The sequence below is a fragment of the Lepisosteus platostomus genome, chromosome 8 (assembly GCF_059453375.1).
Source record: "Lepisosteus platostomus isolate fLepPlt1 chromosome 8, fLepPlt1.hap1, whole genome shotgun sequence".
Taxonomy (NCBI): domain Eukaryota; kingdom Metazoa; phylum Chordata; class Actinopteri; order Semionotiformes; family Lepisosteidae; genus Lepisosteus; species Lepisosteus platostomus.
The window spans coordinates 25,924,080-25,938,113 of NC_142618.1; the positions used below are offsets into that span (position 1 = coordinate 25,924,080).

A 14,034-nucleotide genomic window follows, 5' to 3' on the forward strand; every position below is an offset into this window, starting at 1 on the left:
GAAGTTATATATTATGGGTCTTAACAGGAGCTTATGGTATCACCAGTTTATATTTACTAATGCAAAAAAACATTTCTCCACCACATAAGCACTAAATAACTGAAATTCCAGGAGGAACCATGGTTTTATTACTGGGAAAGACAGTGGTTGTATTTTACATCCCATTAACTCTGAAATAACATTTGTGAAACGTGGAGTCTTCGGCAGTGCTGCTGTGGCAACAACCCGACACCAGCTTTACAACCGATAATGCCTGGATCATACTAATTGGATGTCAACAATTCAAACCTATTCATCCGTTCGCTCTAGTACCTGTCCCTACATGCTGTGAGATAAACTAAAACACTGAGAGCAGTACTTAAAAAAACAGGTGATCTTACAGCCTATCCACCATACCTTAGGTTCCCAGTTTCTTGTAAAGCAGTGGGTAGAGCCCCATTTGTAGGCTTCTGCAACCAAGAGCAGACCTATAAGAAATTAAATTATAGTGCCTATCACAATTTAGCCATTTGTTTATTTACTAAAATTTTTGTAACCAAAAGTTTTTTAAACCTGCACCTTTTATTTTCTATCACCATTACTAACCTGCTGCTTTTTTTAGAAACAGTGATCTTTATCTGGCGGGGTTAGCTTCCTTCCTCTCACATGATGTGAAGCATTGAAATTGAAAAGGAAACAGTTCAAAGGCTTTCGTTATTACATGATGCAGCATAACTCGGCTGCAATGGCAAGAGACTTCAATTCCGGAGGGGTGGGGGAACTTAAATGGACTTGTTGAATCTGAAACCGCAGCTGGGTAGTTCCAAATGCCACTGCCCGAGAACACAAGTGATTGTCAAAGTGACTCCGGTCATCAACAAGTCAGGCTAGCAGCAGCCTGAGTATAAGGGAGCACAAAATAAGGGAGCAATGGACTGACAGGGCAGCTGTCAGAAAGCCTTATGCATCCTGGAGATTTGAGTAATGGAAAGGGGATTCTCCGAGATGTATGCTTACCACTGCAGAAATGTCACAGAGCATTGATACTCAAGCAATTTATGTAATGCCGCTACATACAACAGTTTGAAAATAGAGATGCAGGATAAAACCTTAAGGATGCAATGTGCACACAAGAGCAAACCTAGCAATTCTCATTTTATACAGCCACAGGAGATTTTCAAGGAAGGCTTCAGGGATATTCTTGTGAACTGCAGAGAATGTGTGCTGGAAGCCTTCATAGGATATATTTAACTCTTAACACAAGGCTCGGATTTCATTTTTGTGTGTGTGTGTGGGGGGGGGTTCCCTTCCCTGCTCCAGCACATAGGAAAGAGGTACTTATACAATGTGGTCAGAATATCATCAGGATGAGTACTCCTAGCAGGAGCTGGGAAAACTAACATGTTTACTTGTGACGGAGCATATTTCTGATAGATTAGCTGGCCATATCTTCTTCTGATATTATGCTCAACCCAAGTATAGGATGAAAGAAAAAATAAATTCCTTGAAATGGTTTAATTCAGAAGCATCACCCCAAAATTCAGTCAGATCATTCGAACATACAACCAATAAAAGACCTTACTTATGAATAGAACTGATTGTTTTGATAAATTATGTCAATGTAATTTTATGGTATGGGTACTATAGCACTAAAAACACATTATTATTATTCAGTCCTTTGAAGGTATTACTATAAGAAAATGTATCCAAAAGTCATTCTAAAGCTCTCCCAACACTGTAATACATTATAAAACTACCAAGCAACTTTGCTTCCTTTGGATATGAATTAAAAGATTTAAAACTCTTGCTGTTCATTTACAAAAGACGGATGACAGTATCGGTGAAAAATATATGATTTTTGGATCGCCTCAGAAAAAGCAATCAAACTGAAATAAGATAAGATGTACAATGCTCACTAAAGTATGCTGAGGGGGTAAAAAAAAGTTTCTAAGATCTCAAAGCTCTACCACCCTTTTCAGGACATGTAGCTAAACAGTGCTTTTGCATTCCCTGAAGAAAGCACACAGGTTGAAAAAGTGGTTAATGGCAATAAGACAAAAAAGCTCTGGAAGACATGGATTAAATTATTAAACTGGTCAGTTCAACCAATTTACCTCATTTGTGAATTATACAGCAGTCCATATCCACGTTAATACCAGCACCGGTGGAATTGTATTGTTTTCTCCTATAAGGGTTTCTTAAATTCATCGTCATCCTATTAAAACTTCTCAACAACTTACTTTATTTTGAAAAATTCCAGGCTCTCCAATATTTAGAATAAATGCTCTATTCATAGCAAAGGCTGGGAAGCTGGGGTCAGCACCATTCCTGACAAAAGGAGACCTTTTAAAGACAACAGCTTATCTTCACATTCCTGGGTAGGAGGCCACACTGTACTTCTGCTGGCCTTTGGGAGTAAAACACTGTGTTTGCAGGAAAACCAGTGCCTTTCAATGTTTTCTGTTTTCTGCAGCAGGCAAGTGAATAAAATAAAACTTTCATGTGCATTTCCTATACCAGGGACATAACGCTTCCCAGGTACAGGGAGAATACCGATGCAAGGGGGCAAAGGCTTCTTTTCTTAGTTGTTGAAGTAAAATTACTAAAAGAATATAGCTTTTTTTGAGGCAACAACCTAATTTTACCTGTGACATGATCACATTTGGCACCATTGTGTCCTCCCTACCTTTAAATGACAACGTATTACTGCTTGTAATTAATTTTTGAAAGGCTGATTCTTTTAAAATGTAGTTATAGAAAGAGACACCTTCCTAACCACCACTGGAATCTTTTCACACTGTTTTTTTTTATCCAAGACTATCATTTCCAAAATAATGCTTTTGGCTGTGAGCAGCAAAGGAGATATGTTTGTTTTTACCTCCAGTCTGTGTAAGAAAAAGACAGAGAAGAGAACTCATTTAAGTCCTTTTTCAGAACGTCAATCTAAAAAAGAGAAAATCTGCACATGAAAACAAGAACAACTTCTATTAATATGCTTATACCCAGACCTCAAAACAATATGAAAAAGTAGGCATTAAGACACTTCACTGAGATTAACACAAATGTGTCTTTAAGAAGAGTTTAATATTTCATAAAGCTGGCTTACGAATATATCCATACAACAATGTATACTGCTTAAAATCCTTTAATGCTCTTTTCTAAACACATTACCAGAGTGAAGAAAGCTTGTCCAAATTCCCACCGATTGGTAATTAACTCTCGTATCTTTATTTGCAAGACATTTTAAGTTGTACACATTTTAATATCCAAATAGTTCTTAGCTTCGTTGATAAAATATATATTTCCCCAAAAACATAAAATATTAATTTAATAATTAATAATGATTTTAATAATGTGAACAAATACAAATGCAATGTTTACTTATAAAATGAACATCCGACTACATACACGTCGGTAACAAAAAAACTTTTTAGGACTTGAAACTGTCAAAACCACAGGCACAGGACGCCAATACCTTTCTAATAAACTTTACTTTCGATAATAATGCTAACAATGTGAGCTGCGTAAGATTAACAGAAGCATTTACTAACTGTATTTGCACTTGTTTTTCCAGCAACCCCACCACACACACACAAACCCGCCTCTGGTCTTTTTTTGGAGAACGGGGAGCAGAAACGCACTTCCATATACGCGTTTCCTTATCGAAAAGAATCCTGTTGCAGCCTGGTTTGTAATTTCCTGATATTATTTTCAGTTTGGACCGACCTTAATGGTACTACATTACGATGTAGTTACTTTGTACTAAAATTCTGTATTTTCAGGTCACCAACACGGACCTCTAGAACCGCCATACTGGCAGCAAGTAAGACCCGGGTTGTGTAAATACCGTATACACAAAAAGATAAGATATTCAGGATATTGTGCTATTGTACATGGAAGCCTATTTAATTCAAGCTAGCCGAACGGGAAACGTTTAAAACCCTTCAACCGATTAGGATACCACACTCGGCGGGATGTACTGTAACGTAAATGTACGGCGTTTATTTTTTTATCTATGCAGCCTTGGGTTTTTTTTTTAAATCACAGCGTCGGCCATTCTCAGGTTTTCTGCCACTTCTTTATTAATCACATCTGACCACATTTCCTAACCATTTCACTTTTTACAGACACCTTGTATCGCGCTAATAAACCTCATCGCGGAGCGGATGACAGCTCACTAAACTGAGTGACATCAGAGACAGCGGGGAGGCGCCATGTTGCTGTACTAAGTTTTCCCTCGTATTTGTAAGGCTTCTGGCAGTCCTGGAAAGGATAAACCAGTAAGGGCATCATCTTCCACTGCCTCTGTGGTACACGTGAAACAAGTGCGAGTGCTCACTGCAGAATGGAATTACCCTTCGAGTTGTTCGTGTTTGTTGCGTGTCCTGTTAAAAAAAACACCCCGTGGGGTCATCATCTTATCAATGCTGTTACTGTACAGCTAACTGGGATCATGCAAACAGCTTTCCACCTTGCGCTCCATCAAGGTGAGCCACTTTCAGAGAAAAACAATCCGCATTTGAGAGAGATGCATCGATGTCGCCGTCTCTCTGAATCCGACGACTTGCAGCTTCGCACCTGAGTGAAATTAGTTCTCGGCTGCACTTTCCCCTTGGCGGAGAGGAAAACCGTGCTCCTCCCGCTGCACACACCGCTCATTCCAGAGCCGTGGGAACTGTCAAACCCGCCGGCCTCCGGGCTCGGAAAGCGCAGGCTAGTTTTGTAATAATAATAACAGCAGCAGCAGCAGCAATAAAAAGTCCACTTCAGCAACCTGCCATATCCCTCATCAACCGCGTGTTGAAGTTTGCAAAAGAAAATTCGATGCTACACGAAAATAAAATCAAGATGTTAATTTACAAACTTTGCAAAGGCTCCACAAAAACAAAAATAAACTCCCAAAGGGCTCAATTCTCCATCCTCCCATGCAGGTTTAATACTGGGCAATGGGACGAATATCCAAGCTTTGAATTCCTGCACAAAGCAGAGAACCTGAAGCCGCGAATCGGCGTGTGTTGTACCCAAAAAGGGGAAAATGATCTTACCTTTTTCTTGACTGGAAGAAATTATCTCCTCCTCCTTTGGGTTAGCAACCTGGGTAATAATGGACGTGTTGTCCATGGAAACTGAATGTTATTCCTTTTTTATTCACTTGTTTGTGTCACTGGGCTTGTGTTTATTTTTACCAGTTTTATAAGCAACAGTGGTCAAACACGAAACATTACCATATATACTCAAGGAAGGCCCTCTTTCTGTTCAACATCAAAACAACCAGCCTTCCAAAACACAAAAAAAAATCAGTCAAATGAACACCAAAATAAAATTACAAAAAAAGATACGACAAGGGGGGGAAAACGTCAAATAATCTCAATCTCGCATCGGTTATGAGAAGGCCAGTAAAAAATAAAAAATAGCCTCCTACAATGTGTCCTCGATGTTTGTATTAGCGATACAGTCAGGGTGTACGGCAATATAATCCCGCTTTCCGCGCAGCGTTTCTTTCTTGAAAGGAGGAATTGTTTCCGTGTGCTCTTTCCAACATGGAGGCGGCGAGCGTTTGAAATCCAGCAGCAGCCCAGCGGCAGCGGCGCTCAGGAAGGAGGCGGTTTCCAGGATCCCCCTCCCCTTCAGTCACAGCTGAGCTCGCCGGAGCACGGCGATCAATACCCTTAGCTCTGTGCAGCCACAGCTGGGTTAAAAATAGGTGGGTTTCGTCGACGAAGGCAGCGAGAAAAGCTTTAGTAAACGTGACCAACTGGATTTAAAATATCCCACGGCGGTGACGTTGCGCGACTTTTTGTCTGTCGTTCATTTTAACGCAACTGCAAGGCTACGCTTTGTGGTTGAATGTTTTTTTTCTTCTCAGCCTATCATTGGCTCGGGTATACACAGACAACAAAGAATAAATCTATCAAAATAATTCATTATTAATGAGTGGGTGTGTGAAAAGAGACCTCGCATAAATTATGTGCGCCTGGCAGTTAAATATTACTCAGAAATACTGAGTAATTTAGTAAATGGTTAAAACACTAATGTACAGTAGTTTGAACCCCAGTGAAAATACTTTGAGTATTGTTACAGTATAGCGAACTTGGTCACCTTTAACTGCAAACCAGTTTGTACGTTTAGAGAAAACGTCATAACAAACACCTTTTCTTAAAACAATGATTGTACTTGCATAGAAATAATCTCTGAGCAAAAATAACCAAACATAAGTTGATGTGTGATGTGAGGCATTTAAAGTCTACACAATATACATTGGAACTACAAATAATCAAAGTTTAGTTTTAAATTAACTTTTAAGTAATGTGTAAGATCTAGTCTGCATCCTACATTGGAATGCTAAACATATACGGGAGAAACGAGTTCTCCCCAAATGTTTGCATAATCAAGTTATCCTTATAACTACAATGGTGTTTCTTGAAACATTCCTGTGAAGCTCTACTTACAGTAGTTGGATCACTTCAGAAATTACATTACTCTTAATGTACATTTTAAGATTGTTTATGTAATTTGTGACTGGAGAAAAGATCATTTAATACCCTTGTGTAATTACCAAACAGCAAATAAGATCGTTAGAGAAAAATATATTCTTATATATCTCTCCAAAATAAAAATGTATATCATTCATAATAAAACTAAGTTACTTTACATGTATTTGTTGAATGTTATGTACGTTGAAGAAATAATAGATATCTCCTGAATATCTATTATCTATTAACAGGCTGTTCCATGCCTGTGATAAGTACCTTACCACATACTATAAGAACAGGGCCAGTGAGGGGAAGTCTCACTGTGAAGACAGAGATGAACACAGTAACTCATGGGCTTTGAAAATATTGCACTAACTCCCATTGCTCTTTCACATTGATATAAGTTATTTTTTGTTCTCAACACATGCACAGCAACCATAAAATAAGAAATATACAGAATCAAGGGATACACAGCATATTTTAAATTTTTCAGAATGCAACAAAACTAAGAGCTGTAAGATTTTAAAACTGCAGTTAATCTGAATTCAGAAATGCAGGACAGATTATAATTTTAAAGTGCTTTTTAGCATTTGCTAATCTTATGCTAAAGAAATATTGGTTATCTCACCTGACTGTCACTCGTTCATGGAGCTAGGAGGGTAAACTACCTGCCAAACAAGACAGCAGTTACATCAATTTTTCCATCACAACTTCTGCCATAATAACTTTTAACAATTCACACTGCTGATTTATTTAATATTGTATAAATTCATTTGTAATCCATCATCCTTCTGGCGAAAGTTGTAGCTAAAGTAATTTAATGGCCTTATGCCAGCACTGCAGTGAGACCAGAATAATTCCTTTAACCTGTCACCTGCATTGCTGCTTGTCATCCACAGCAAACACACAGTTCATTAAGTTCATTTTGGCCCAAAGGCAAAAAATAAATATTTTCCATCCTCTGTGTACCTTCATATATATCAGCCAGAATATGGCTAATATAAATTAAGGTAACATATTTATGACCTTGCATACTGTATGTAGAAGTTTCTAGCACCAATTAAGGCATTGTTATTATCGTTATCATTATCAGTCCTTTTCAGACAACTGCCAGATTAATTAAGGCAAACTGTTGCCTCATGGTCATTCATATTCTCAACTGAAGGTATTTTATAAAATTACATTGGATCTTTCTTTTGTAGTTAAGGGATTAAGGCACCAACTAAACTGTTCAATGCCAGTAGGGTTTGTGCCATTACAGTATTTTGACACCAGTTGCTTAATTTCTTACAATACAATATGTTTTATTAAACTGGCTTGGAAACAAACTCAGTTTTTTAAATATTCCCAATTGTTACTGTTAGTATAAAGAGTAAAGTGTTGGCTGTTTTCGTTTTGGGGGAAGGTGTGTGATTAAGTTTTTAAAAAGCAGCCAAGGCTAGCTGAAAACTGATGAGAGACTTTTCAATATTTTATGGTATATTTATCCTTCAGTTTTTGCACATATAGATTAATTTCAACCACAGTAGTAAAAAATGCAAAAAAAGGAATGTTTTTTATTCCCTAAAATACGCTTACAAGAAGTACCATGTTGTTTTAATGTACATTTACCGATTTTCTAACCTCCTTATCCAATACAGGGTCACAGAGAGGCACAAGGCAGGATACACCTTGAATGGGACTCCAGTCCATCGCAGGACACACACCGACACAAACACTCAAACTCATGCTGACTGTCCCTGAGGCCAATTAACCTACCAGTATATCTTTAGTCTATGGGCGGAAACCGGAGCACACAGAGGACTTGAAGAAAACATACTCCATGCAGATAGTACCTCATGTCTGCAGCTGAACCCGGGACCCCAGTCCTGCCAGACAGCAATGCTAACCGCAGTGCTACCAACATTTTGAACCATATTGGTGAATAACAGAATCCCTCAAAAAGAAACTGTGTGTTAAATGGGTATCCTCTACAAAGCTGTCACCACCCTCAGGACCAGTGATATGAAGGGGTTGTTTGTTGGTACTTCTTAAATAGAGGTTTCTCTTACCCAGACCTGTCAGCTTTCATTTTAATGCAGCTTTTAACAGTCTCATTGAACTAATTATTGGCTTAATTGGAGTAGTGTAACAGATTTTTCCTGCTCTCTGTATGCTTCTAATTTAAAGTGATCTATAAAGCCTCCTTTAATGTAGATCCCCCAGGATGTGAGCTGAAACTCCTTTCCTCCTTAAGGAAAACGTGAATGCTTGAATGCCCAGTGCTTTCACCCTGCTTACACCTGCAGCTTCCTTGCTTTCAGCTATCCATCCCAGGTCCTTTGTAAGGACCATGCTGAAGAAACACACTTTGTTTCTTAAGGATTATCCAACAGGCAATCCTATTTTTAACAGTAGCCTCTTGCTATGCAACTTTTCTTTGCTAGATCCAGCTCCTAGCTGTAAGTCATTCCAATTGTCTCCAGTTCCAAACTGATATTGCTCTACAATGAAAAAAAAAACTCCTTAAAATCACTGTAAATGCTGTTCTTTATTTGTGAAAGAAACATCAGAATGTTTGTTCAGGAGATGTTACCTTGAATGGAGGTTCATTTCCCTGAATAAAACTGCGAAAGGATCAAGTGCACTAGTTTAGAATACATTCGTAATGTGCTGGTTATTCCTTCCACTTTCCACCATGACTGCATTACCCAGTGTTTGTAACTCACAGTATCAACAGGAAATTAATTCCTAATAAAATTAAACTTCAAGAACTGACACCTTGGAATCGTACCTCTCTACGTCTTTAAGCACATTTAAGCACAGTTGGGTTTGGATAGTGCTGAAACAGTAAGGTAACGATCCAGTAAAGGTTAAGGTATGTCACCAAAAGTGCTATCGCTGGAGTCGTCAGTGATAGATGGATGGATCTACGTACAAATTCAAAATGACAGAGGAAGAAAATCTCAACTTGAAACATACACAAGGACCAGTTAATACAGAATAATTCATCACCAAATAAGTCCCAAAGCATAAAAATGTACATCTCTCATTTATTTACTGTGTAATTTAATCACCAAAAGGTTTCTGATTGAATTGGACCTAAGCAATGCTTTGGAAACAGTAGATAACTATTTTTTCTGGTACTGTTTACTGTTGTTGCTGGGACAATATGGAAAGAGCTCCAAAACATGACAACAGCAACAGCAACAACAATAATAATAATAGTAATATTTATTAAAGTGCAGGGTGGTGCAGATGGTACCTATCGTGGTTAGCTGCCTCTCAGCACAGAGGCCCTGGGTTCAGTTCCTGGGATGCTACTTGCATGGCGTTTGTATATTTTCCCTGTGCTCCCATGGATTTTCGCCAGGTGCTCTAGTTTCCTCCTACAGACCAAAGACATACTGTACTGGCAGGTTAACTGGCTTCTGGGAAAATTGGTCCTGCTGTGAGTGTGTGTGTCTGTGCGTGCCCTAGGATGGACTGGCATCCTCTCCGGGGTGTATCCCACCTTTTTTTTTGGGGGGGACAGGCTGCGACTCCCCCACAACCATGTATTGGATACACTGCCATGAAAAAGTATTTGCCCCCTTACTGTGGTCTCACCCGAAGAAGGCTCCACAGCCGAAACGTTGTGTTTTCTTTCTTCTCGTTTTAGCATGGAATAAACCTATTACTCATTCCTTTGCAGCCTACACATGCTGACCCAGCTACCCACCTGAACTATATCAATAACAACTGTACACTAAGCTGTCTTGTTTGGCGAGATCCTTCCTGTTTTGCAGCTAATCGATTGAGTTTCCAGTTAGTGAGAATAAAGAACATGCCTGTGTTCTCATTCTGATCAATTGGCCTGTACAACAACATGAGAAACGTTACAAATGTGAAGATGCCATTCAGACCATCTAGCCTGTATGGTAGTTAGTAGTTAATTGATGCAAAGATCACTCTAAAAATGCTTCTCGAAAGCGGCCCAAGCGAGGCAGGCCCAAATATTTCACATTCACGCATTGTTTAAAATGACTACATTCGTTTAAAAAAGTAACATTAAAAATTAAAAAAGGAAAATAAAAAAGCACTAAAATGAACGGATGTTTTGTGCATGTGCAGTAAGTGCACCCATAAGTCATTCATTGTATAAAATGGTAATTTTGTGACTTTTTATCATTGATTTAATGGGATTATAAGAATAATGAAAATTCTCAGACCTTTATTAATTACGGTAAATTCCACAGATGGTGTGGTTCACACTTCTGGATTCGAATTTTATCAGTCCATGGTGAGTGATAGATGGAGAATGTGTTGGGCAATTTAATACTAGTTAATTTTCAGTGGCAAAGAAACAGCTTATGTTGCTTCATTGCAGATATATGTTGTAATGAAATTGATTTAGGCTAGTGAACTTTGTGATGTTTGTCAATCTAACAAATTGACATTCTATCATGGTGTTTTCAGGCCAGATCCACTGCTGACACAAATGACATCCCATGATCTATTTGAGAGGGTGGGGAATGACCTTTGTACAGCAGAGCACTGAAGTTAAGTGGATCAATCCAAAGGAAAGCAATTACTAGAAAGGACACTTATACCACTAATGTATGTGTCGCTCAAGCATGTACTGTATGTTAACACTAATAAATAAAAAGAAGGTGACTGAACATCTTTTTGTCTCAAAAGGTGAAAATCTAACTTGAGCAAATATTTTCCATTCTAGACTCAATTCTGGGATTAAAAACAATCACCCTGTCTTTGTTTTCTACAACCACTGACACAGTACTAATAAAATGGTTTGAGTCTGGATTAAATGTTACAGAACAGTGTTTGCCCTTGGATTTAATGTTGCCTAGCCCACAGATTAAGACAAAACTATTTTTTAGTGGTCTGTAAAACTAAAAGGAAGCCATGAAATCTAATCTTGTGCTAATTGTTTTGACATTTTGCAGAAATTTTCCATAAAGTCCATAAAGAAATACCATGAGATAAACACATTGCTCAAACATAAAAAATCATGTAAGATACAAGATGTTTTCATTTTTAACTGAACCGATTTCAATCCTTGTTGATACAGCATATCTTATAGCCAGCAGCCATATCACCCTGCAACTCACAACTGGCAACCCACTGAAGCTAAGCAGGTGTGAGCCTGGTCAGTACCTGGATAGGAGACCTCCTGGAAAAAACTAAGGTTGCTGCTGGAAGAGGTGTTAGTGGGGCCAGCAGGGGGCGCTCACCCTGCAGCTCATGTGGGTCCTAATGCCCCTGCGGCTCATGTGGGTCCTAATGCCCCAGTGTAGTGACGGGGACACTATACTGTAAACAGGCGCCGTCCTTCAGATGAGACGTAAAACCAAGGTCCTGACTCTCTGTGGCCATTAAAAATCCCAGGGCGTTTCTCGAAAAGAGTAGGGGTGTAATCCCGGCATCCTGGCCAAATTTCCCATTGGCCCTTACCAATCATGACCTCCTAATAATCCCCATCTATGACTTGGCTTCATTACTCTGCTCTCCTCCCCACTGATAGCTGATGTGTGGTGAGCGTTCTGGTGCACTATGGCTGCCGTCGCATCATCCAGGTGGTGGTGGTGGAGGGGAGTCCCCATTACCTGTAAAGCGCTTTGAGTGGAGTGTCCAGAAAAGTGCTATATAAGTGTAAGCAATTATTATTATATATCTTTTTAAGCAGACTGAGTCTTCCTTCTTAGAAATTTAAATATTTGATATAAATTTTATAGTATGTCTGCCTAATCATTTACAAGAAGCTTTTCATCTGAGGGTAAATAAGTTTTAAAGAATGCATTTATTATATTTTCATTGGTTTGTTTAAAAATATTAATACAAATTCAATATCTTTTACACTGTACACACCAATGCACTATATACATTATGTAGATTCTGTAGACAATTTTTAGATCATACAATGTTAATTGGAGATAAATGATGGAAATCTCTTTAGTCTCCATTGTAGGTCGATTTTGTATTTAAAAATTCACTTTTTCCCTTAAGTATCAACATACTGTACACTGAGTATTATTGTTGGATGAGTTTAGTTATATACAGAATATCCACAGAGGTTTTCTTCCACTTATTTAGTGTTTTTGCTTTTTTATTTATACTAAAAAATAAAAATTCAATAAATAATACCACAACTAACTGTTAATTAGTTGCTTATTGATTTGTATGCAAATTTAATGCATGAATCCTCTTGACTCAAAATTAGTTGCCTAGTGGCCAGCAGCCTGGCTCTTGCTGTGGGGATGCAGTTGTAAAAACCAACTGCATTAAGGACTGAGGATGCTATTTTAAGGAGCAGTTGCAAGGACAGTGTCATTTTTAAATTCATTATCCATCTGACTGCCAGGATCTTAATGATTCAAGAGCCACTATGAGTTGCTTCTGGAGCAAAATGATTTAATTTTACTTCACAGTGTGTCTCAATAGTGTTACGAACTTGTAGCATCCATGAGAGAGTCATAAAAATGTCAGTTAACATCTTGCCTAAACAGAGAGTGTAAAAACAATAAGTTTCATCTGAGGTGTTTACCTAGCAGTAGGTGAGCTTACCAGAAGGTAAATACAGATAATAAAAAGAAGGTTTTCGGGTAAAATACTTTGGTTAATCATAATTAACCTTCTCTTACCCTAAGCTTATACCATGTCTATTTACAGTGCTTTACAAAAGTATTCACACCATGTAAAATGTCCACATATTGTTCTGAGATTGCTGTCATCACATTTTCAGATAAGTCATTATCAAACCATAGCAGTGAAGCTACAAATGGTGCCAGATTCTATATATATAATTATATTAAGGTTTTTAAATAAAATTGAAAAATTCTCAACTGCATACATATTTAACCCTAAATCAGTTCAAATGCAAAAGGAATAGTAATGAAGGTCACAAAATTAGTGTGTCCCTCTGTTGATGGGGACACTATACTGTAAACAGGTGCTGTCCTTCGGATGAGACGTAAAACTGAGGTCCTGACTCTCTGTGGCCATTAAAAATCCCAGGGCGTTTCTCGAAAAGAGTAGGGGTGTAATTCCGGCATCCTGGCCAAATTTCCCATTGGCCCTTACCAAACATGACCTCCTAATAATCCCCATCTATGACTTGGCTTCATTACTCTGCTCTCCTCCCCACTGATAGCTGGTGTGTGGTGAGTGTTCTGGTGCACTATGGCTGCCATCGCATGATCCAGGTGGATGCTGCACATTGGTAGTGGTGGAGGGGAGTCCCCATTACCTGTAAAGCACTTTGAGTGGAGTGTCCAGAAAAGCGCTATATAAGTGTAAGTAATTATAATTAATTATTATTTTAATCATCTATCCATTTTCTCATCCATGAACCTCTTCATTCAATACAAGATTGAGGGGAAGTCAGAGTCTCATCCATTAAAAGTATTGTGTTTTAATCAAACTTGTTTAATCTGATGTTAGAGAAAATGGGTCTGTCTCTGTATGTTTCCTCAGATATTTAATTTTAGATCACAACTCTCTGAAAGAACACATCCACCATATTGCCCCTGAAACTTTCAAAATAAATCAGGGATATAATGTAGTGGTAGAGAAGCAAAGATTAAGAGGAAGTTGCTCATCCTTT

At 38.3% G+C, this 14,034-nt stretch overlaps 1 protein-coding gene across 2 annotated transcripts in view; it reads right to left on the reverse strand.

Moving 5' to 3' along the window:
- ctdspla (CTD (carboxy-terminal domain, RNA polymerase II, polypeptide A) small phosphatase-like a) overlaps positions 1-5,845 on the reverse strand; it is a 74,422-nt gene extending 68,577 nt beyond the window's left edge. Inside the window, exon 1 of one of the 2 annotated variants that reach the window (XM_088642989.1) lies at positions 5,025-5,845. In XM_088642989.1, coding sequence (XP_088499115.1) covers positions 5,025-5,100 — 76 coding nt within the window. In that variant the 5' untranslated portion in view covers positions 5,101-5,845. The remainder of the gene's footprint in view (positions 1-5,024) is intronic. The other variant, XM_088642990.1, reaches the window with a different exon arrangement.
- Positions 5,846-14,034: the final 8,189 nt, after the last annotated feature.